Genomic DNA, 26,785 nt, shown 5'->3' with positions numbered 1-26,785 from the left:
TAGAGTTGCTAATTAGATAGCAAGAACGTATTACTACTAAGATATCTTTCGAAAAATAGAATTATTATTAACTTCAATAGCATTATTTCTAAAAGTATTACAAAAATCGTGTGTTCAGATTGTAGTATAAATTAATGCGCTTGCAACATAAACGTGGAAGTCTCTGAAAAAATCCAAATCACTTATATTTTACGATTTCAATAAAATTTACCGCTACATCCGTATAATATGTCGGCTAATTTGAAAATGTTCTGTTTCTAATGTCTAAGAATGAAACGTTCCAAATTACAAAAGTTATACTTTCTTGTAAGACTTACCAGCTTGGAGTTTTTGGTCTCCCAATAGGCGATCTACCTGATTTAACTGTGTGGTTATTTTACAGATCGATAGATGGCGCCACTAAATGAACCTATCACCAGATGTTTATTAAGTTTGTTATGTTCCGTTATTTAACCATTTATTTTGTTATGTTTCGTTATTTAACGTTCGTTTGTTGTTGGATTGGCCTGTTCCCTCATGGGGCTGAGAGTCAGTGCTTAGAACTAGCTAATCTCATAAGTTTCTTAGAAAAACAGAGGCGTAGCTAGAATTTTCAGCCGCGCGGGGACAACTAAGGATTTTGCTCCCCTTTCCTGCCTTCCGAGAATGAAAAACATTTACATTCTAAAATTTGTAGCATCAATTTTGCGCCCCACAGATGCTGCGCCCGGGTACAGATGTCCCCCTTGCCCCACCCTAGCTACGCCACTGTAGAAAAACTTTCATGCTTGTAATTTCCTAATAGTTATTATTACGAATGGAATAATAGTTAAACGAGTAAGACACTTTGCCAAGGTAAACCCACAATTAGTGCGCTTTGTTTCAGGCCACGGACCTTTCCCCGAATATTTCGAAAGGTTTGGTATTTCAGACACGAGTACCTGTATTTGTGGCCAGCTGGGAATGCCTGAATATTACATTACTAAATATCACTAAAGATTTTCATATTACAATGCCCATTCACTAAAGATTTTCATATTAAAATGTCAACAACAAATATTCAAGCTTTTAGTAAATTCTTAGTAAAACAAAAATACACCGTGCAAAAAATCACAAAAACAATGGACATCCTAGCAAAATTGGGCACAGATTTATGTCAAGTAATATAATTTCATATAACAAGTTATATAAAAAAGACATAATAGTATAATAAATAAAGAAGTAAAGTAAGTGCAATCTATAACAGAGTAAAGCAAATAACATCAGTGCTCATAATTTGAAAAAGTAATTCATTTCTAGCAAAAAGTATCTATCATACATATTACATTTAAAATGCACATATATTCAAATTACGATCAATAAATACTGACGTTTCGCGATTATGAAGGCAAGGCGCATTCATAGTTAAATTGTCATAAAAATATTATAAACCTGAAAATCAAGTTACAAGAAAGCATACCCATGTTGATTCGGTGTGATCAAAGACAGATAGGATTCAGTGACATACAAAAGGAATAGACGAAAAACTTTTGAAATAAAAAGTGCTATTCTGGAAGACATTAGCACAATATATAAGGTATAATATGAGGAATACAATAGAAACCTTGAAATTGAGAAACTCATGAAAGAACTGCAGCAAAATGAAAGGAAGTTTGCAAGAGGAGTTAGACAACATTCTAGTTGAAATGGTACAAATAACAAAAGAGAAACTTTACTATGACGAAATAAAATATAAACAATATATATATAATATATAAATATATATAATATATAAATATATATAATATATATATAATATAATATATAATATAATATATAATATAATATATAATATAATATATAATATAATATATAAATATATATAATATATATAATATATAAAATAAAGAGAAATTACAAAAGTAAGAAATTCATTAGAGAAAATTCTCCAATCAAAATTTGTGTAATAAGTTATGTTAATAATGTGAATACAATTATTGTATAAACTTTATTTGTAAATCAGCCACAATATATGGCAATGTAAAATTTTTAAAATTATTAATAAATACTAGACACGGGCGAACGTGGGCAGAACCGATTAACCGTAACGGTAGAGGGATGGTGACCACGTCCTCCGTTACTACTACTACTACTACTAGTTATTTTTATTTTTAAACATGCTTTCCTTCAATTTCTTATTTCCCACCTATAATTCCCCGTTAGACTGAGTTTTCAGGATTGCGTTTTATGTAAACAAGGTCAATCTATTTAAGTTGATGTGTCCGTCACTTCAGTAGAAGAGCTCAAAAATTCTCAGCACAAAGTATTCTGCCTTCGAGCCATGTCGTTACTTTAAGCCTATCTTACTACGTTCGGCCGTAATCTTACGTGCCTATTAGTATTCGCCGGTGAGGTTTAATTAAGGGCCAACTCGGTTAGTTATTTCTGTACAGCTGCGGCTAGTTAGTTAACATTCGTTCAATTTGCTATTTTCTACCTTAAGTTAAAGCCCAAGTGGGGGCTTTTCCTGTAAGCCCGAGAAAGGCCAATTATAAATATTCTGAGCAAAATAAAAGGGTAATTTAATCCTTCATTGGACTTGTTCTGTCAGTTTTAAGAAGTCAACGAATAGTATTCTAGTTGCCAAAGGCAATCAATTTAATTAGAATCATATAAGTATAGAAACATGAACGTAAGACGGTGTAAAATGTGCTCGAGTTATATAGCGTATCTGGACTCGTCTGCCAAAAACTGGTGTATGGTATGCATAAGGTTGGCCTTCCCTGGTCTAAGACTACAATCAAAATAAGAGAAGTTCCCCTTCAATTAGCGAAAAATTAGCTTAAAATAAAGTTACTCCAAAGCAAAACGAAATTCATAATGTTAATACCAACAAATACAGAGTTACAGATGAAAGTACTGCAACAAGCATGAAACTTAAGCATTTAAATCCATTCTAGAAACCGATGCTATTCCAAATATATCATTGCTTCCAACGCAATTTTATGAGGAATTAAATTCAAACTATTTTGCCAATTTAAAACAAGATCATTAATTAGTAAATAATGAAAAAAAAAAACGTGAGAAACTTTAAGAGGTTGCAAGCATTGAAGGGGCATTGCATCAAACCGTACATGCTATTCTTGTATTTTAAACTAAGTGTTTTATAAAAAAGAAAATTCTAGATCTTCCATGAGTTACTATATGTCACCTAAACGATAACAGACAAATGTTTTGGACTAATAAACATAAATAGTACACCTCAACGTCATGATGTAATATGGCAATTGGATCAGAGGGGAAAAGAACCTTACCCTTGCGATTCAGTTCCTTGCGGACACGGTTGGCACTCAGAAGCACCTCCAGAGACCGTGTTCAGCACTGTGATGTCATAAATTTTGGCCACATCATTTGCCACACCTTCCGAGGTTATGTTATCACCTATCGTAACCTTTTGGAACGCCCAGTTGAAGGTATACGCATCGTCTATCGTCACGTCGTAACTAAAAAGCAATGTTAAATCAGACTGAAATATTGATCAGACAGAAAGGTATCTGAAATCAAATTTCTGCAGAATTATTTTCAGTGTAAAAGTGAAGTTTACTTACCTAAAATGTTGCTTGGGAGTCCTACCGATCCAACTTTGAATTTCAGTCACAGGTTTCCGATTCGAACCCTAAATGTACATAAAACAACATAATTTCATTTAAAGTATTGGCATAGTTTAAAAAATAAGAAAGAGTGTTTTTCTTTTTTTTAATAATAAATAGGTTATCTAATAAAGTCAGAAACTCTCAAGAACTCATCTAGAGTAATTTAACTTCTTTCAGGTGTGCGTGTTTTTGTAGGTGGGAAGAATTTTAAAGGCCAACTGTATGACGCAAGAAAAAAAAAAGGCTTTCAGATTTTATATTATACCCAAAAGGGCGCTTTTTTTATTTACACACACACACATATGCGTTTCGAGAGCTTTTGGGCTAAAAATATTTAAAAGCAACATACCTTTAGAATTTCTGATTGACAGTCTCGCGCGCTGGAGATAAAAGTGTTTTATTCTGCACAGTATTGGCACTGCTTGCTTTGAAATCGTTGAAATTTTAATCAAAAATGTGTTTAAAAGTTCTACAAAATATACTCTAATGTTTGTAAAAACTGCAACACCATGAAGGAATAATGCAAACTGAACCAAACTTATAGGAAATGTGAGGTAAGGTAAAAGTGGGGTAAGACATGCAAATGATTAGAATTACAAATGGAATGCGTGGAATGAAAAATGGTTCTTGTTCCATGTATATAAAAGACTGCAAAGTTGCACTGAAATCTGTTTATCCTCCTCTGTCTGCGATGAGCTAAGTAGTGGACAGTATGCCTCGTCAGCAGTGGAGGGTGCCATACCAACAACTAACGGAGTTCGTATGAGGCCGCAACGTCGGCGTGCGAGAGGGTGGACATTCATATCGAGCAAAGTATGCAATCGCAGCCCGCATACAGCCTAATGCCACAACAGTGATCCGTGTTTTGAAAAAATGGACAGAGAAGAACCAAACAAGGCGAAATCCTGGTAGCGGGACACACAATAGCACAGCAGCACGGGGCGACAGACACCTCATCCACATATGTGGGACGGCTCGTACAGCGTCCTCTCGTGTGTTAGCGCAACGTTGGAGCACGGTTACAGGTATTGTATTGTCTAGCTCCACGGTTTGTCGCCGTCTGCTGCAGCATGAACTGCGTGCAAGCTTTCCTCTACGCAGGATTCCGCTGTCGCAGAATCACAAACGCTTCCGACTTCAATGGACAAGGCAACACAATGACGTGTCCTGTGGCAGCAAGTTGTTTTCTCCGATGAATCTCACTACAATCTGGAGTACAATGATGGAAAAGTACGCGTCAGGCATGACGTGTTCAGAGGGGAACGTCTGCTCCCACAGCATCCAGCGTCATACTGCACAAACGCCTGGCATCAAGGTGTGGGGAGCCATTGGGTATAAGTGCTGATCCCGTCTACTGCAGATTGCGAGCAACCTCAACAGTGATGGCTACATAAGGAAAGTTGCGGACCTAGAGGACCTCGCCATTCTTCGACGCATTTCGGAAATGTATTTCAGCAGGATAATGCCCGTGCACATGTTTCTTAGACTGTACAAGCCTTCTTTAGGGCACAGCAGGTTTCGCTTCTTCCATGACCTGCTTATTCTCCGGCTATGTCGACCATTAAGCATGTTTGGTATTTCATCGGTCGGCGACTCGCTCGTACAGCTGGTGTCGCATACACTAAGACTGAACTTTGACATCAAGCCAACTTTGAAGCCATATTGAATGCTACTCCTCAGGATAACTACATCAGAATCTGCATGATTCACTGCCAAGACGTGTACAAACTCTCATCGCTCAGTGTGGCGGACATACAAAGTACTAATTGCTGACGTTCGTTTTTTTTTTTTTTTTTTTTTTTTTTTTTGTCTTTTAAATTTTATCATGACTGCTTGATCTTCTAATCTGTTTAGGGAACATCTAATGCCCTGAATGGGAGCAGAAAGCTTACTCAAGCTATGCTCGTGTATGTGTGGAATGGGCAACACAAGCAAGAAGGGTTAATTTTACCCTTTATTCTCCACGATATTACAGGTGCTCCCGCACTTCGGGAAACAAAGACCAACCACTTGTAGTCTGGACGTAAAAATGTAAGAACTACTAACTAACTATATTTAAATAGAGTTACCTTTGAATACTTTACACAGATGGCTAACAGAGGTTGGCCTCTCAGATTATTACGTATGTAGAACGCAAACTGCGGAGCACTACCATACGCCTTAGATATTAAGAGGACTAAGCCTCTGGCCTTAAAGGCGGACAACAACTGATTGAAAGCTCGCGTGAAATACAGTGGCAAGAAAGCTCACTCTTTTCCCATCGAACTCCGTTCTTGGCGAAAAGCCACAACTTAAGCGTTAGCAAGTACAATTTGCATAAACAGATTAACGTGTTTATTCTGGCCGGAAGTGGAAAATAAGAGAATGAGCAAGAGGAAGAGGAAAATATAAAATAAAGTAAACGTTAGTTAAACTTAAGATCCTTACAATTTGACTGTTTATTTGTACCACTATCCGTAAAATATGTGGAATAAATTTCATTCATTTCCTACAGTTATGGTGCTGCATTTTCCATAAACATTAGTGTAAAAAAGATAACAAAACTAATTCGCAATTCAAAATTCGGGCTTTCCAAGTGCTCATGTGCGGGTGGAGAGGTAATTTAATTCAATTACGTTATTCAAACTTTGATGGCTCTATCTAAGTACCGTTATATTTTCACAATGCGAGAAACTTCTATACATTCACGCAGATTCTTCATTATTTAATTTCTTCAAAGATAATGCAGGGCGATAATATTTGGTGGCTACAATTTGAAAAGTGATACAGCCTTCTATAGTGATTCAACGCAAAATCCCGGTTCGAGGCTAGTAGCTCATTGGGGCTAACGCCCCTTTTGGGCTAAAAAGAATTGCCAGAAATTTCATAAAGTCACTTATCGAAACTAGGATAACATACGGAAATGAAATGCAAATAATCATTGCTTCAATTAAAAGTTTGGTTATAGTAAAACACTGCACAAAGTTATACTTAATTTTCGCCCTTTGCTATTTTGTTGCTCTTCAGCATATTTATTAAAAGTGCGTGATAAAATTGCGATTCAAGTGCAGGGGATTATAGATAAATCTCTTGTAACTAGGTTTGAAGAGTTACTAAATGGCAGCTATGTACACAAAACTTAAAGCAAGATTTAGTTACTTTTTTTAATGTGTCATTTAGAATTCAGTTGTAAAGTTCTGATTCATCTTTTCAATGTTCAATGAGTTCAATGAGTGTAAAATGCATACACACATACGTTCAATCTCAAATTGGGGCGAGCCAAGGAAAGATTGGATAGTTAAGTTATTAGAATATGTCAAAGCACTCGCAGGATATCTGCCTAAAAAGAGGATTTTCTAAAAAGATTTAATGGATTGTATTGCATTACTTTAATTACGGCAAAGTACGATAGAACTGTGTGTCAAAGGGAAGCGATGCCTTCGTGCAGAACTTTTTAAGAAAAACTGGCTCATATCAGTGTTACGTATGGAGAAAATTATGAAATCTCCTTTCTCTATGGTCTTGAAAGAACTTGAATTAAATTACCTCGGAGCTTAAAAATTTGGGAAAGTATGATTTATTAAATACGTCAAAGCGTATGAATGCTGCCTAAGTTGAAACGGGAAGCTTTTGCAGAGGATCTTTAAAGGAAATAAGTGTGATTATTTCTCCTTAATGGCAGACGTTAATTTCTCTTAAAAATCTTCCAACTAATCAAAAATCGTAAAAACAACCTTGTATTTAGCGTAGGTATAATGAAACACTCAATCGATTTCGAGGGCAGCTAAAGGTCCCTCCTCATCAGAAGAAAGAAATACCTAGAAAGAAGAAAATAAAGCTTAGCTCAGATAGCCTGGCTCAGTAAAAGTATGCGGCCAGTGCAACTCTGATTAAAAATCTAGTTATAAGCACGTGCAGTGCTGATAAGGACCACGTGTTTCTGTGACTCCTTCCTTTATTTTCTTCTTTCTAGGTATTTCTTTCTCCTGATGAGGAGGGACCTTTAGCTGCCCTCGAAATCGATTGAGTGTTTCATTATACCTACGCTAAATACAAGGTTGTTTTTACGATTTTTGATTGTCACATTAGCGTGATTCTCTTCTAGTCTATCTTCCAACTAGTTTCTAATTTTTAAATTAGCTGCCCATGCTCTCCCCTTTTGTTCACGTTTTGTTTATATAATTCGGATCGTAGGGCAAAATACACTTTCCATGCATAATGTGCTGCACATAAATTGTGCTTATGAATAATTTCATTTCGAAGAAGTAACTGGGGGCAGGGGGAAACTAATTTATCTCTTCCTCCGTTCGCCTGAACTAATCCCATTAAAGCACATTCATACTATCTTATATTGGCTACCGTTTGATCCATATTGTTGCATGCTAACGGGTTCGTAATATACTGAAGGCACAGAGAATCGATGGTAGCTTGAAAAATTTATTTTACAAAAAAAAAAAAAAAAAAAAAAAAAAAAAACGCTGCGGAAGAGACCGGGTTCGAATCCCGGAGAAGCATGGATGTTTGTAAATGTAGAGTGTCCTTGCGGCATGATGGTACTCTAAATTTGCGGCGAGCTGAAAGTCCTCTCGAGAGGCTGGTGGTAGGGAAAAAGGAGTCCGGGGGAGACGCTCGGAGAGCTCTCCATCAAAACTGTGGGCGGAACTGAGCTAAAACGCACTGCCACCTGCATATTCACAAAGCCTACAGACAATTTCGCTACGGGCTGCTCTCATTGGAGGAAACGTCTGCTCGGCGGTCAAATTTGGAATGGCAAGTTATCGCCCTGTAGGCGTGGTAATTAACGCCAAACAAACGGAAACAGCGTTTATTTCATTCAATATTTTTTTAGTTTATGAATGAAAGCTTAGAGGAACTGTGTGGAATATATCTTAAATAACCTACTGATCTTATTTATAGTTTATTTGTATTTGAATTTAAACTTTTAAAAGTACGTAATTGTTTTACAAGAAAAGGTGTTTATATGGAGACAGCATATGCACTTTTTCGTTATTTCACTTAGGAAGAGTCTATTGTGTAAATTTTCATAGCGCATTAATTTATACAAATAAAGGAACATTAAAAAATTAACCAAATGAAAACATTCAGTAAACATTTAAGGGTGTCGGATACCTATTCTTTTTACGAGTAAGTATAACTAAAATTATATTTTATTCCATTATGCGCTATTTCTATTGAAACGCTTTTCGGGATACTTACTTACTTGCTTACTGGTACCTACTACAAAGAGTACAAACCAGTAAATAAAAATAAGAAAAATTAACATTAACAAAAATAGGGAAAATAAAGGCGTTTAATTTTTAACACCGTGCCCGAAGGCGAAAAGACAAATAATGACAAAGTTAAAATAGAAATAAATCCGTATAGAGCAGAGTTTATGAAAGCTACGAGTGGGGATAGAACCGGCGAGCTAGAAGCCTGAGAGCTATTCCCGCACTCGTTACCACTGGGCTGCGGTTTCCCCGGTGGGCTTTACTCACTTTTTGGTACACACTCAGGTGTGGTGGTGGTGTATTGAATTATGGCAAAGCACACTAGGGCTATCTGCCTAAGGGGAGGGATGCCTTTCGTGGAGGACTTTCTAAGGGAAACTGGCTCGTATACACGTTACACATGGAGAAAACCACGAAAACGCCCATGCAGCCAGCCCGTTCGCGGGGTTCGAACCTCGGACCGAACTACCAGTGTTCAGCGACTTTACCGCTCGGCCGCTGGTGGGCCCTGGTACACGCTCAGATACAAATTGTAAAGGCGATGAACCAAAAGTCGCCAAGCACTAGAATCTGTAACCCTACCTCTTTTAACCAATCGTAGCAAACAGCAGAAGCAACGGTCTGTAGGCTTTGTGAATAAGCCTGTCACCTATAAGATTCTCAAAGCTGTTGCCAACGACAGGAGTAAACTTCCGCTCCTTGCCACGAGAAATTTCGTGTGCTTGGGTTGACTATAGGTCAGACAAAGGGGGAGGGAGCATTAGCAACAACTACAACAACCAAAGGAACACTTTACAGTTCTGAAACTTTCCACAAAATACTCGCAGTGCTCTTCACAGCATCACAGAACACAATCAATAGCTGCACTTCAAACTACCAAAAACGTTAAACACGACGCAATACAAAGCGCATCTAAGAAGGCGAAGTTCGTACGGAGGTCTCTCAATACTTCAAACACGCTGAGTTTAACATCTGAGAAATTGACGCTCTCTCATCTCGTACAGTTTTTCTCTAGTCGCCTAAATTTCTCTAGTACAGGGGTTCTCAACCGGTGGTTGCAAAGAAAAACTATTTTTACTAACTATTAAATTCAAAAATCTCGTGAAAAAAAAAGGAAAATTGATAGAAATTTCCTGTGATCGAACTCGAACTGAAGATTTAAAAAATAATACACTTGTTAACTTTTGTCTGAACCGAAAAATAACTTTGAAGGCATTTCAAATAAAGGTATTAAATTTTTATTCCCTTTTTGAACAACCTACGAGGGTTGGAACTTTAATAGTGGCAACACAGCTGAAAAAACGCTACGCAACAAAACCAAAGAATATCGCGTATACCACACGTGAATTACATACCTACCTTACCTCTCAGCAAAAAGACTCGTCTTGCCTACGTCACGGGCATGCGGAGTGACGCGAAGAACGAATCCTTGTATTAGCTCGCGGTCTAAAGTACTCGTATGTGTTGTCAGGATGTTTTCAAAACAAGAACAATGTTGTTGGATAAAAATTGAAAGCGCCAGAGGTCGTACAGCACGACAGTGTCATCAAGTGCTTCAAGAGGCTTGCGGGGAATCTGCATTGCCTTACAAAATCGTAGCAAGATGGGTGAAAGCATTCAATGAAAGACGCCAAAACGTGGCAGACATGCTGCGGCCAGGTCGTCCTAATGTCAGCTATGCAGACATGCAAGCTGTTGCCGCTTTAATGGACAGCGATCGCCGCCAAACGATTCATCAGCTGGCCGGACAAACAGGATTAGCGCATACGACTGTGCTGCACATTCTTGAACGAACGCCTGTCCATGAGAAAAATTGCTTCACGATGGGTTCCACATCAATTGATGGAAATGCATAAATGGCTACGATACGATGCTGCCCGAATCCACCTGGAGCGCTATGAGCGCGAAGGAGATGCTTTTTTACGCCGTATCATTACGTTGGATGAGACTTGGGCCCGATCGTACCAACCAGAACTGAAACGCTAATCAAACGAATGGCGTCATCACGGGTCACCACGACGTTCGAAATTTCGTCAGAACCCCAGCAATGTGAAAGTTATGGTGATTCTCGTGTACGACTGTGATGGTGTCATCCTAACGCATACCGTTTCCCCACAGCAGACCGTCACTGCGCAGTATTACTGCTCATTTTTGGAGCACAATCTCCGACCAGCTTTGAGAAAAAAACGGCGACACTTTCTGCAGAGCTCTCCTCTCATTTTGCATGACAATGTTCGGCCGTATGCAGAGCAAGCTGTGACTGATTTGTTCAAGTGATGAGGCTGGGAAATGCTTTACCATCCACCATACTCCCCAGATCTATGCCCTTGGGACTATGACTTAATTCCTAAGATGAAGGAACCACTTCGTGGCACTCGCTTCCAAACTGTTCCTGAGATTCTTGCGGCAGTAGACCGGTCCATTCAAACTATCAACAAAACAGGCGCTGCTACAGGTATTCTGCGATTTCCACATCGTTGGAAACGGGTTGTACACAATGCTGGCGACTATATTGAAGGACTGTAAAACATGGTGACATGAATCACTTTTGTATTCCTTGTAAATAAATAGTTGCAACTATTAAAGTTCCAACCCTCGTATTTGGTGCGAATACGGATTTTCTTCCATGTTACATTTAAAAATTGAATACAGAACAAAATTTAAAGTGGATCTTAATTTGCGGTTAAAACTAAGTGATGTAAGACAAGACACAAAGAAATTTGTCTCTCTTGAACAGGCCCAAATTTCGCACTCAATTTTAAAGTACTATTACGGTTGTGCAAATGGCAAAATACATTAATTTTTAATATTTCTATTGAGAAATTGAAAAATAATTATTGTAATATGTAGCGGGTGGTACTTAAGTTTTCCAGTTTTTATTTAGGTGGTACGCATTAGTCGGAAGGTTGAGAACCGCTGCCTAGTACCTTCCACTTGTCAAAATCACTGGAAGGCATATGAGGGCCGGATACGGTTACAGTTACATACAGGAATTAATGATATTTATTCAATCGCAATATCAATTACAGTTATACACTGACTGGACCAAAATGTTACCAAATGGTCGCCAATTTTGGCGACTTTTGTCGATTTCTAACCAAATTTGGCAACAACAATTATTTGCCAACTTGACGATATCTCACCAATTTAGCAAGATAGCCATTTACTCAATGCTAAATAGATTTGTCCCCGGTATTTTTTTTTTCCAGAAGAACATCGTCTCTTTCAAGCACTTTTATGTTAAACAAAAAATACTACAATTTTAAACATTCACTAAAATTATAACAACTTCACTAAAATTATATGCATGTGTACAAAATTCGTAACAATATTCTTTATACAATCTCTGCATCATAATCGCAGGAGAAATCCAGTAAAACACTAAGCAGTAACTAAGGAATATTATCAGTTGTTTGGAAAACTTATTGTTATGAAATTTGATGGTTGTGTTAAATGTTAGAAGTTTGAGATACATTGGGGGGGGGAAGCTTCAAAACCTATTTATATGCAGTTCACAGAATATATTAACAATCGCAATATAAATAAGGAATATATAAAATCTTTCAATTAATTGAACGACGCATCATATGCAGCATTTTAATGACTAATTCCTTAACACCAAATATTTTACGTCATTTTTTCCTGATTATGACGGGTAACAAGTATTGTTAACAATGATTTTGCATAATTTCTTAACCCTTTAACTGTCAAGTTATTTTGATGATTTGGGTACACAAATTGTCAAATTTTTTTATTGCAAAAATCAAATGTTTAGTACAAAATAAAACATTCTTAAGTAGTTAAAAATTGATATTTTGAAGTACATGGGTAAACTTTTTAAAGTTTTGTAGCCACTGCATATTTGCTTTGAGGCGGCTGCCACTCAACATGGCAGTTGCAAAGTTCGCTTCTAGTGGAGCATTATTTTCTAAGAATGAAAAAAATTAATTATTTTCTAAAACATAAATATATATAAGTGAATACCTATTAGTAGTTCAGTAATTCAGTCATGTGTGGTACAACTGGAAACACTTTTCCAAGCACAAACCAACTCCACAATCACTACACCAGAATCGTGATTCCTTCCTTATCTTTTCCCCATTTTTATCCTTTTTCGAACAACACGCTTTGCACTGTCTAGGCTCACGTTTCGCAGGAGTAGGAGGAATATGGGATATAAAATGTCGTTCAGTAAGACGGGCAGGGTTATCTATTGTAGGTGGTCTGCCAATATTCTTTTGTCCAGAAGCTGCATCATCATATTTATGTAAAAGCTCTTCTTCAACTTGGATTTGAAATTCTAAAAATGTAATACGTTTTTCAAATACATTTTTATAGAGCAACTATGAGTTCCAGAGTACCTTGTCTAGTAAATGTAAAAATATCTTTTTATAATACTTTTTCTGACGTTTTCGGATTGTTGGATGAAAGGATATTTCCTAATCAAAGCGATCTACACCACCCATAGTTAGACCGTAATTAGAAACAATCTTCGGCTTGAGTTTATCTCCATTTTTTTATTTTTGAGGCTGACCATGGAAGTATCATGAATACTGCTCATCAAACACACATCCTTCATCTTCGATTGAAGAATCTAAATCATTTATATAACGTTTCAAAGAACTGGACGCCATTTTACAACAAAAAGATCCCATGCACTTTGAATCAAAGAACTTATAACCTCTAACCTTTGAAATCTTCAGTAAAGTGCTGTCATCTATTGAACTGAGCGCACATTAACTTTTCCGGAGATTCAGTCGGGCTTGACAAAGAGATGAAGCCGAAATAAACGTCTCCCGATATAGATTCGTGTATAACAATACGATGCACTCAAAAAAAAAAAAAAAAAAAAAAAAAAAAAAAATTACCCCGAGTAATACTTGGGCGTGACATTTTCGAACGCCAGTATCTCGGGCATGACAGTTAAAAGGTTAAAATCTACGTAAATTTTAAGTAAGCTGATTGCATCGGCATACTCTTCTCGAAATTTATCATCAGCTATTCCTGTTATGAGCGCATTTTACATGACCTAACTAGGAATTTGGCAGCTTTTCAACTTGTCCTGTAGTCATAGCAATCAATGAACTCCAGGCGATTACGTGTTTCCCTTCTTTATTTTCTAGAAATGCGGACACGGCTTTTAGGGCTTCCCTCCCCTCAAAGCAAACGTTTGTTTTATATGCGACTTTTGATTCTGAAAAGTTAAATTATTAAGCAGCAGAAATTTCATCAGATTTCTGTTGTACCATTTAATATAACAAATGCTTACATCTAACGTACATTGTACGACAGAAACTGATAAACTTTCTGCTTACTTCACTTTTATTAAATGAACTGTTTAAAATGATGCATTCCTTTTGTTTAAAATAAATCAGTTAGGTATGCAGATATTTATATTAAAATACAGACACTTCTGACAACTCTTGATTAACTAATTATCATTAAGATCAGATCCAAAAGGTTCACAAACAAGAGAACTGTTTTTAACTATAAATTAAATACATAGTTCATTTAAAGTCAGCATCTATCAATTCTTATAACTTTTTCAAGTATGTACAGATCAAAACTTCCTTATGTGTAATTTCGGACAAGCAGCAATATGAAAATTTGAGATATTTAAGATTTTGAGCTAAACTCTGAATCAAATAATAACTCAATAATAAAACCAAAATTAAACAGCTGTGCTACACCATGATGACCAGAATATTCAATAGACAAAAAAATATAGCAGAATGCAGTTCATGCTCAATTATATGTTTAATGCATCCGAAATTTTAAAATTTAAAGATACTGTGTATATTATTAGTATTGTAGCGATTTGAGAACAGTCAGATTTTTATTTTGGGTAGCGTAAATAAAATATTTATTTAACTGAAGGATATGTGCTAAATTACACAAGTTGAATTTTAAGGTAAGTTCAACTGCTTATCATAACAAAGTAGTTTGCTTAGCAAAATAGTCCGTTTACATAGAAAACGAATATCACTTGAATTCAAACTAAGTCCAAACAAAGGTAGCGGAGAAAAAGTCCGGCTACGCTTCTTTGAGAGTTTCTTTTTCCGCTCTTGACAGAGCTTAGCAGCGACTCGGGACGAGCCGTAAAATACACAAGAGAGAAAGGGCTCTCTAAAGCTTACCAGCGACTCGGGACGAGCCGTAAAATACAAAAGAAAGGCTTTCTCTTCTCTACGCTACGACTGCGTATTCTTCAGACTAATCTCTCTAATTATTTTCACTCACTGTTTTTATGTCCAAGTTTTCTGGGCGTGTCTTGTGCGTCTGCTGCAGTGATTCGCTAAACGTCTTTTTCAGAGCATCTCTCCATTGGTTAACAGGCGCTGATTTGTTCTCAGATACTGTCTTGACAGCCTGAGAAACTGAAATTTTCCGTGGGAAAATTCAGAACGTCTTTTTGGGAGGTCTATCTAAATTATTTCGAGAAACAGGCAGTTGGCGACAGTCTGTCGCATACAAACAATGGACACTCCACAACCCGTGAGAACTTGTATGAAAGTTTTCTCCTTTCGTAAAAACAATATGCTTTCCGCACTTTGTTGGGGGTCACGTTCGACCTCAAGAATTCGTAAGTGTCATCAGGGTGGTCATCTGGTGCCCATTTGAAGTCTCCTTTTCCCAGACTTCGTGGGAGTCCGTGGAAAAATAGCTGACGACGTTACAGTATACATATTTCAGGACTGTTACACTAAAGAACAAAGTAATCAAAACTGGGGGGGGGGTAAAAAAAAAGAGCTTTCAGATTTTATTTTAAGCACAAACGGGTGTTTTATTCATTTACAGATATATACTCGTACATGTTTCGAGAGCATTTGCACTAACGCCCCATTGGGCTAAAAATATTTAAAAATAGCATATCTTTAGAATTATCAATAGACAGTTTCGCGCGCTGGTGATAAAAATGTTTTTCCCTACAGTGTTGCCACTACTCGCTTTGAAATAGCTGAGTTTGTTAATCAAAAATTCGTTAATGTTTTACAAAATATGAAGTAGATAATAAAACAATTCCATATTCGGGCTTCCTGGTGCTCATGTTCGGGGGAAGGACTACGTTATTCAAAATTTGATGACTCTAGGTACCGTTGTTTTTTTAATAATTTCTTTTAATATAGGGCGATAATATTTGGTGGCAACAATTTGAAAAGTAATACAGCCGTTTACAGCGATTCGACGCAAAATGCCATTTTGACTCTAATATATCCCTTCTGGGCTAATACTCCTTTGGTGTCATCGAACTAGCAAAGAACAGTTAATTTTCTATTATACTTATCTCTCAAGCGCGTATAAAATTTACTTCAAGTAATAAGGAGACCAACGGAACTGACATGAGTTATCTCACACGATTATTAAAACTAGTGAAACCGACTTAGAATGAAATTAGTATTGCAGTTAGATTTTATGAAAATATAGCTTCTTTATCTAATCTTGCATAAATTATTTATAGGTAAATAATGTAAATGTATATTAATGCAATCGATTAGCTGGAAATCTATCTACCTAAGTGGAGAGACTTTTTTGTAGAGAAGTTTCTAAAGGAATTCAGGATACATTTACGTTATTCTTGGATAAAATCCTGAAACTATCTATAGTGGATGGACAAAAATATGGAAACACCTTGTGAAATGCATGTTTGAAAAGAAAGATTGATTTTAATGAAATATGTAGGTGGCGCTGGCGTTTTTGACTACTGACGCCACCTATACAACTTCGTAAATGTGCTAAACAGTTCAGTTGTTGTCGGAGTACTGTTATGTGAGGTTGTCATTGCATTATGTCAGAGTTAACAGACTTCGAACGTGGGCAAATTGTTGGAGCACGTATGGTAGGTGCTTCCGTAAGCAAGGTAGCCGAGGTGTTTAGTGTTTCAAGAGGTACTGTATCGAAGATTTATTCCGCATATTTGAAAAGCGGAAAAACATCATCTGCTAAATCACAGCGCGGACGAAATTGTGTCCCGAGTGATCGTGACAGACGATCATTAAGGGCAATTGTGACGAAAAATAAGAAGACCACAGTTGCAAAAGTTACTGCTGAAATGAATGTTGTGTTACCGAACCCTGTGAGTACCAAAACAATTAGAAGGGAGCTTCATAAACAGGGAATTGCTGGCCGTGCTGCAATTGAGAAGCCACTCATCAGTGATGCTAATGCCCGTAACTGGAAAAGGTGGTGTTTAAGTCATAAAGCCTGGACTATAGAGCAGTGGAAGCGAGTAATATGGTCTGAGGAGTCTTCTTTCACATTGTTTCCCACTTCTGGCCGAGTTTACGTCTGGAGAACGCCATCTCAAGCCTATAATACAGACTGCTTGTTGCCAAGAGTGAAACATGGCGGGGGTTCTATTATGGTTTGGGCAGCCATATCGTGGTTGTCTGCTAGCCCCATGATAACTGTGTCAGGGCACATGACTGCCAAGACTTATGTGAGCATTGTGGCCGATCAAGTTCATCCCATGGTACAAACTTTGTTCCCCGATGATGATGGTGTCTTCCAAGACGACAAAGCCCCTGTTCACACAGCTCACATTGTCAAGGACTGGTTTTCTGAGCACGAGGATGAGTTGTCCCGTCTCCCCTGGCCACCACAGTCACCGGATCTGAATATTATCGAACCTTTGTGGTCTACATAGGAACGGAAAGTGCGTTCTCGTTATCCAACGCCAACATCGTTATCTGAACTTGCCACCGTTTTGCAGGAAGAATGGTATAATATTCTCTTGGCAAACATACAGGAACTGTATTTATCCATTCCGAGAAGACTGCAAGCTGTTTTGGATGCCAACGGGTTTCCTACACCATATTAAGCAAAGAAACATGTTTTTTAAAGGTGTTTCCATATTTTTGTCCAACCCCTGTATATAACCAGCTAAGATTTGTACTTAATTACTGTCGTTTCGCTTATCTGTTCCAGCCAGTTGCGGTTAATATAGTGAATATCTACAGCAAGCGCCTGTTATTGTTATCAAGTTTGTCTACGGTTAATTTGATAATGTTAACCGAATGGTAATGCTAAACAATGAGAAAAAAATATCTTTCAAAAGAGCAAAGGAAGTTAATTAATTTAATATAAATATAACTATAAATGCATAAATCGATATTTTCAGTGCCTTTTAATTTTAATTAGGAAAATGAAAAAGCTTTTTTATGAACTATTCGTAATGCTTTTAAGTAAACAGTTCATTTATGAACTGTTCATAACGTTTGTGAAAATTATTTGATCGATTCCATACCTTTAATCCCTCATTGGAAAAGTATATGTCAATGTAAAAGTTAAAATTAGGCAAAAAAAGCAACCTTAGTTTGGCAGCGATAATTTCAAGGGGATAAAAAAAATCTGCAGAATTTTTTTTTGCTTTTAAAGATGAGGGATTGTCTAAAAACGGATAGATTTCTTCAAAATATACTTCGTACAAAGGTTGTTTTTTTATTTTTTTTAATCTAATTTTAAATGACTGACTAAATTTGAAACCAACCTGTTTAGGGACTTAGGGTATCCGACCTCGTTCGGGTACCATTTTTTTAAAAATGGTTTTTATTTTAACTATAAACATATTAATTTGAAGATAAGCATATTAATGAGCGAAAACAATTTAAAACGTAATGCTAAGTAATTTTAATTTTGAAAAATAAGGAAAAAAAAAGGATAATTTTTGCTTAAATTTTGCCTTTACAGCAACAACCACGGTGAACAATGTATATATAAATATGCAGTTTTTTTTATTTGTATTTATATTTACACTTGTTTTGTATGCAATGAAGCAAAATAATTATGAAATATTCATATATTCTTGAGATATGTCAAAATATACAATATATACTGTATATTTTCCTATTATTGCATCCAAAATCTAAAAATAAAAAGTAACAATTCAACTTCTAATTAATATTTCTAAAATCTTTTGCTTCAGAGCATGCATCAGATTATATGAAACATGTATAGAAAGTATCATTAAATTTTATGCATAAAATTTTGAGTTATGGCTGTTACCATTGGCAATATTTACAGAAAAAAAACATTTTTCAGAAAACAATTTTAAAGTTTTCATAAAACAATTTCTTAGTGAAAGAAGCATCCCTGATAATTAAAATTCCCCTGCTTTGTAACTTAACGCCTTGTTTTTTTCTTCCCACACTTTGCACCTTTTCTTTCTAACAAGGCGTAATTTTTTCTTTGGGTTGTAAAAAAATTACATAAAGTCATAATTTTGCACTTTATCAAGTTTTCGAATTCCCTGCTCAGTGTAAAATTCAGGGCACATACCAAACCTTGAAAATGCTTCAAGCAAACCTATAAATCCATCATTAAATAACATTAAATAACCCAACATTTACATTTGCTCCAAACATTAATATTCGCAAGTTTATGAATGTTTCTTTCGGAACAATTTGCAATAAAATGCCATTAAAACGTTCCTTGATATTTTGAGTTTTGCCATGTAGACGCTTTTTAATAACTCTTGTTTATGTAGTCAACTCCATATATGTAGATTTAATTAAATTCAAAGTATATATTGATATACCAGAGGTTTTTGCCTAATTTGTTTTCTTTCTGATTTTTTTCCTGATTTCTGCAATCACAGATTCATAGTTGCACCAATTCATTGATTTTCGAGGAGGGCATTGGCTTCGAAGAAGAGCTACAATGGAACAAGCAGTTAGTACAACCTGCTGCATCTCAATTAAGTTTCAAACATGACTTCTAATTGCAATCCCTAATTCTGCAGTTTATCAATAAAAGAATCAGTCAGTTTACCTTTTCCTTTCAATTCAGGAACGGAGTTTTTTACTTTTCGTAGTCCACTACCAACCCTTTTCTGTACATGTTTAATGCATTCCACTTTCTTGACCGAATCTTTACCATATATATCTTTCACAATTAAAAACCCCTTAGAATCCCCATCCTCGTAATACTCCGTGTGCTTCAGCTTTCGTAATGTAATAGATCATTCAAACAGGGAATAAGCACCAACTGCTTCCATACCCGAAGCTGCTTCTTTATAATTTGCAAAACAATTATATTACGCTTTACATATGTCGTGCTGAAGATTGTATGCCATTCTGTTTATTTTATTGCAAATGATGTAAAAATGTGACATAGCTTTCAAATCAAGCACTTTGTCAACGCTAATCGACAAAGCAGCAACACATACATTCAACGTCGAATATCCTCTACGCCAAACTAAATACGAAATTAAGGGAAAAAACTAACACCAGGTTCTTAAAGTGTATTACAAAATATCTAAAATTAGTACGCAGGTTTATAATTTACAAAATTTTGATGATAAATAAAGTTTCTAAATAGGTATATCTATTTAAACGCTCACTTCCGGCCCAGAATATTGGAACTTCCGGTTTATTCAGTTACAGAAAAATGCTTATAACTTCATTTCTAATTAACCTATCAACAAGCAAAAACTTGTATTTGATAGCTAAAGATGTATTCTTTAAGATACTGTAATAAAGTAAAAATCGAAATTTTGACCGAAAATCGTCTTTTGTACGAAAGTCGGATACCTTAATGCCTTACTTGGCAATATTTCTCTGTCACTTAGTCATTTTTTATAACCTAATTTGAACTTATTTGGCGACATTATCATTTATTTGGCGACTTTGCTTCAGTTTAAAAAATTTATTCCTTAATATTTTTATCATATTAACCGAACAGTTTGATAACAATATCAGAATGATTACATTAATCGAAATCGTACTTAGCAACGTCTTCAGTACATAATAATCAGATGTATTTCAAATAATATATACGAAACTGCTTAATACATAAAGAAGCACAAGCCATGGCGAGAAAATAAAACTAGATGAAAAAAAAAATCGTTAAACTTTAATGATTTAATAATGATAAAATGATTTACGATTCTCGAAGAGACTCACAAAACTCCAGAATTTTTGTGAATCATTTTGAGAACTGTAAATTGACTTTTCTAAGCAAATTATCACAGATGGTAAGAAAAATGTCACGGATAAAATAGTAATAAACAAATAAAACAGCAATAAATAAAGCATCACACATACTTTTATGAAACCCATCTACTTATTGTAAACCACTAAATGATCTTTTTCAAAAATTTTACTTCTAAATTTCTTGCTAATTTTGAATTAACAAAAGAACAAAGTCTTCATTCATATCCGAACATATCACAAATTAAAAATTAATCAAGAAAAATTTCACAATGATTCATTCGTTTGCAAATCTGTATTGATTACCAATAAAATTTACCATCATAAAGACAAAAGTGCAAGCTTGAGAGCAAATCAATTCGAAAGTGAAGCTGACTGTTCCAATCTCAGCCGATTGGCCATTCATTATTCTTTCCTTTGTACGAAATCCAGGCACGTCCAGCGACAGGATGAGGTAAGCGTCCAGGCTTTGCCCAGTAGTGGTTCGTATGTGATCTCCAGCCGGTTGCCAGACCAGGTTCGTCATGCAGCCCCCCTCTGCAATTGAGAAATTTCAAGTCAAAGGTTAACACGGAGAAGTGGGACAAAAATTCAGTTCGTAAAATAATATTTGGATTTTCATATAAAGATTACTTGTTAAATAAAGAGAAACAAAATGTTCTAATTGTTGTATGGAGGTAATGGAATGTTTAATAAAGAATGCAACAAATCAAAATCGTAAACACAACCTTGTATTTAGCGTAAGTATAATGAAACACTCAATCGATTTCGAGGGCAGCTAAAGGTCCCTCCTCATCAGGAGAAAGAAATATCTAGAAAGAAGAAAATAAAGGAGAAGGAGTCTCAGAAACACGTGGTCCTTATCAACACTGCACGTGATTATAACTGGATTTTTAATCAGAGTTGGAATAGCCGCCTACTTTTACTGAGCCAGGCTATCTGATCAAGATTGGCAACAATTTGAAAAGCGATAATTTTTCTTGTCCTTTTTGCTTGATCAGATAGCCTGGCTCAGTAAAAGTAGGCGGCCAGTGCAACTCTGATTAAAAATCTAGTTATAATCACGTGCAGTGGTGATAAGGACCACGTGTTTCTGAGACTCCTTCTCCTTTATTTTCTTCTTTCTAGATATTTCTTTCTTCTAATGAGGAGGGACCTTTAGCTGCCCTCGAAATCGATTGAGTGTTTCATTATACTTACGCTAAACACAAGGTTGTTTTTACGATTTTGATTGTCACAGTAGCGTGTTTCTCTTCTAGTCTAATGCAACAAATGTTCATAATCTAATATAGTACAACCTTGCATGATTACGATCCCACGGAAGAATTATTTAATTTTACAGACTTCTAATTTACAAACTGGTCTCTTTTCCTAGAGCTTGAATTCACTGTACAAGTTAACTCATTTGTAGACTTTTCAAACTTCTGATAGTATTAGACTGCTTCTAAAAATAACAATATTTTCTCTTATTAATTTTCTAGTTCCCTCTCAGTTTTGATATCGTAAATTGTAACATTATTTCTCAAATAAAAAAACCACAAGAAATCAAACCCCGAACTTCCTATTTATTGAGAACCTCAACTGAGACTTCACATAAATAACATCACTAAAATGTACAGCCTATGAAACTCTTCTTCAGCAATCCTCCTGTCCTTGAAATGTTCCAATGATGCTGTCTTGGAACATGCAGCTTTTGGAACGAATAAAGATTTAAATTTCAAAATATTCAGAAATCACCTGGTCTCGGTTAAGACGAATATGGCGAAATTTGAGAATTTTACAGGTAACTAAAAATCCATTGTGCAATGAGACATAAAGGGTATAGGAACACAACTGTTCGTCTACGCATTTAGTCAGTAATAGCTTTTTGTTGGATAATATTATAAGTCAAATGTTTTTGTTTGATGGAAGGGATGAATCTCACTGATTTGAAAATTATCTCTTAACTGTCCTGCTTGCTAGGGAATGAACAAAAAACATTCATTACAAAAATTTAAAGATTGTTTATAACAGTGTTTCCAAAACATTTTAGTCTCATAGCCCACATGCATGTAAATGCCACTTATTGTGATTCACATGTGTATAGTTGTTTTGAGAAAATTAAAAAAAAAAAAAAAAAAAAAAAAAAAAAAAAAAGGTTTTTAAGAGAAAATAGTGCAATTATGAAGCAATAATATATAAACATGTAAAAGTATTAAGAATTAAAATGGTAATTACATATTAATTCACAGTTGTAAAAAGGTAAATATATACGGGGGCAATCGCAAAAAAAAAAGGTCTCCTATATTTTTAGATGTACAAAGAAACATTTATTTTCTATAATTGCTACATCTCTTTAAAGATTGAAGAATGCTTTATTTTTCAACGTAATCGCCATTTCAATCGAGGCATTTTTGTAGATGCTGTGGCAGTTTTACAATGCCCATGTCATACCAGCTTGCCGCCATGCCCTTCAGGAAGTGTTGACCCTCATCTTTCCAAGAAGTCCAAGAAGTTGTCCTTTTCGTCTCCATAGCGGCGAAGAAATTCGCGGGAAGAATTAACCCGTTGCTGTTTGTGGTCTTCTGTCAACATACGCGGCACCCATCTTGCACACACCTTCCGATATTGCAACTTTTCCGTTAAAATCCCGTGGATGGTGCTTCTGAAAACCTCAGGAACCAAAATGCAGACAGCATCCAGAGTGATCCTCCGATCTTTACGCACAAGTTCCTTAACTTTCGCGATTGTCTCATCGGCAATTGACGGCCTCCCGCTCCTTTCTTCGTTATGAATTTCAGTACAACTGGCTGTAAACTCTCTACACCACTTGCGAACTTTTTTGACATCCATGCACGACTGTCCATACACTTCCGTCAATAGGCGGTGAATTTCAACCAGTTTAACGCCTTTTGCATTCAAAAATCGAATAACTGCGCGCACTTCGCACTTGGCGGTAACGTTTATCGGGAGCTCTATTTCGAATGGCTGCCAAGCCAAGACTGAGCATCCGAGCGAAGCGCCTGCGTGCTTATGTGGTAGTGGAGAATGCACCACTCACAACAGTGTTGCCAACAACCGTATTAAAACTTTCTCTACGTCCCCAAAAAATAGGAGACCTTTTTTTTGGGATTGCCCTCGTATATGATGTATGTAATATACATTGAGAAAACTGGAAAAACAAATTGGGAATTACTGATCTGCAAGATTCTTACCTTCGAGACTCATGCAACGAGAGTACATTCCTGGGGGTATCTCAGGCCACCACTTGAAGAAGAGTCCATAGTTGGGTGCAGTGGAGGGTGGACAAGGCTTGCAAGCTAGAGAAGAAACAGAACAATATACAACGGTATGTTTCAGAATGATGTATTATTCAAAATTTGAAAAAAATTACGTCTGTAAACCCTTTTCTTAAAAAGGAGCTATTATGCAACTTCGAACTCGAGTTAAAAAAAATTCATTTTTAGTTATTTCACTATTAACCAAATTCAGATATTTCTGATTTTTGTTACCTGTGAATCAATAATAATTGATAGTTAAAGTAATGATTTAATGCTTTACCTAAACTTCAACTTATCAGGTTCAGTGTTCCTCCTTACTTGCTTGGGGAACATTAAATGACCTGACTCGGAACAGGGAGTTTACTAAAGCTATGTTCAATAAATGTGGGAAGTAGACAAGATACACAGGAAGGGTATACGAAACCCTTTATTTTTCTCTCTTTACAATGATTTCCGGACTTCGGAATACAGAGACCAACCACTTGTGGTCTGAACGTAAGAATATAAAAATATTAACTAAACTCTAACTAGACTTAACTTTGGATTAATAAACAAGTGGCTACTTGAAGATTGGCCGTAAATTAACAGAAAGGCCGTATGTAGTACAGAGAACTGTTAACACTACGATACGTTTAAAATTATCAAGAGGATTAAACCTCTGGCCTTGAAGGCAACCAGCAACCGAGTAAAACTGCAATGGCAAGCGGCCCGCTCCTAATCACTCCTTCCTCTCTCTTGCTTGGCAAAAAGCCACAACTTAAGTACTTGGCGTTAGCAAGACAAATTTGCATAAATAAGTTAAAGCTTTTAATTCTGGCCGGAAGTAGAAAATAAGAAGTGATAGTAAAGATTTAAAATAAAATAAACGTTAGTAAAACTTAAGATCCTTACAAACTTTTCACAACTTCAAAATTTCAACTGAAGCTCCTTTTGGGCACAAAAATGCATGGAATCACCATAGAAAAAAAGTGGTAGGAATAACTTTTGTAAAAGGATAAGATTCAAAACTGAAATGAATATATAAAAACAATTTATTGCATTTGAAAGTTTGCTTAGACCTGAAGTTGAATCGAAATAGTTTAACCTTATGAAGACTATTTTTGTAATACTGAAGTGCTCTTCTATTTGTTTATTTTAAATTCTTCTTTTTTATTACTTGCGATCTTATTATTATAATTTTTATCTTATTATTTTATTTATTTATTTCGTTAGAAGTTTAGACGTTTTCAAACGTAAAAATCTCAAGTATTCATAATCTATTCGGAACAGATTCAAATGCTGCAGGTCTCATAACTACCAAGGGCAGATCTTTTTTTATGTATAATTATAATGAACAAGTCTTGCATCAGCCGAGAAAGACAGAATTTGAGAGCCCATGCTAATTTAGAACTGGTTATTTATTCAGCCTATTATTTGCAACCCTTTTCTTTTGCGCACTTTTTATTGTGCAGTTTATAAAATATTTTCTTCAGTAGGATTTATTTAGCTTTACTAACCAGTTATTTTATATTTACTGTCTTTCTCGTTTTCCGTTTTCCTGCCAGAATGCTAGTAGAAAAGAAATAGTATTTAATGGATGGTTTTAGAACTTAGAATCAGAGCGTGTTCTACCTGCTGAAGGCCACGTTTGCTAATTGATTTTCTTGAGTGCAGCACATATGTGGGGTTACATTATTCTCTCCATTAGGATTATCCCACCAATATTAGGTCTGAGCCTAATTGCGGTTTCTATGTGCGTAGCCATTGGACTAGCTTGCACTTCACTTAGTTAAATTCGCTACTTTTGATTTTAAGCCATAAAATGATGGCTGGTTTTGAAAGCACGAGCTGTTAAACTTTTATGAGTTAAATAATAGAGTCTTTTACACCCTTCGTATGCTTCTGTCGTAATTTCAAAGACATAGTGATAAATCACTTGGGTTTTTACAATTTTAATCTAATTTATGTTACCAAAGAAGACGAAAGTTTGTATCTTTTTTAGGCGAATGGAGCATGTAGGAAATAGAAGAGTTCAAGAATTAAAAAACTAATGGTTGCTTATGTCGAAATATTAAAATAGCTTTGCATGACAAACTTACGTTCTGAACCGTCAGAATAATGATCCTTTGCACAAAATGCGCACATGGATTGGTTGGAATATTCCATCCCTGGATTGCAAGGAGGACAAGGTGTCTTGTCGGTAATTGTGGGCAGAGGAACGGAATTAGGCACATCATCTCGGCAGATCTTCGGTTCCATCCACTTATAGACAATTTGTGTCATTTTCATATCGTCACACGGCGTGTGCATTTCATAGAAGTCTTGCTTGGTGCACGGAGGTCTCTCCAGACACTTTGAAGAGCCTTTGGCTGTAAAATAAATTCGTAAGAATCTGTAAGTTCAATATATGATGCAAGATTGAGAAACAATTTTAGTAAGAAAAAAAATGTTTGTAATATTATGAATCTACTGGAGGAAAAAATGCAACTTATAAAAAAAAAAGGAAACTTAAAATTAGAAATTTCATATTTTTCTACTAGTTTTCACTTTTAGATGTCTTCACATGGGATAATATCAACACGAGTATTTGGCCTGTGACACATTTTCTCACACGAAAGAAAACATTTAACCTGAAATAGTGGTCTGAGACTAGAGACTTACTGCCCGCATGCGGCCCCAGAAGCAATTTTATGTGGCCCGCGAAGAAATTTCAATTATGTACCTTTTGCAAATACGGTATTGAAAGATTTCAAGATTTTAGTTATTGGAAGTCCAAGTTTATATTACCTTCACTCCCG

General features: G+C 35.9%; 1 protein-coding gene across 2 annotated transcripts in view; it reads right to left on the bottom strand.

Annotated features, from left to right (window-relative positions):
- LOC118203451 (endosome/lysosome-associated apoptosis and autophagy regulator family member 2-like) overlaps positions 1-26,785 on the bottom strand; it is a 195,613-nt gene that overhangs the window by 49,981 nt on the left and 118,847 nt on the right. For both annotated transcript variants that reach the window (XM_085813430.1, XM_085813436.1), the window contains exons 8-12: positions 26,087-26,356; positions 23,943-24,047; positions 21,068-21,285; positions 3,567-3,634; positions 3,273-3,461 (exon numbers count right to left, since the gene is read on the bottom strand). In XM_085813430.1, coding sequence (XP_085669556.1) covers positions 3,273-3,461; positions 3,567-3,634; positions 21,068-21,285; positions 23,943-24,047; positions 26,087-26,356 — 850 coding nt within the window. The remainder of the gene's footprint in view (positions 1-3,272; positions 3,462-3,566; positions 3,635-21,067; positions 21,286-23,942; positions 24,048-26,086; positions 26,357-26,785) is intronic.

The sequence above is a fragment of the Stegodyphus dumicola genome, chromosome 1 (genome assembly GCF_044657685.1).
Source record: "Stegodyphus dumicola isolate Sdum_Otavi_A_Nest chromosome 1, ASM4465768v1".
In the NCBI taxonomy this organism is placed as follows: Eukaryota; Metazoa; Arthropoda; class Arachnida; order Araneae; family Eresidae; genus Stegodyphus; species Stegodyphus dumicola.
Note: the sequence above shows the minus strand (reverse complement) of the source record. Positions and strands in the feature narration are given on the sequence as shown.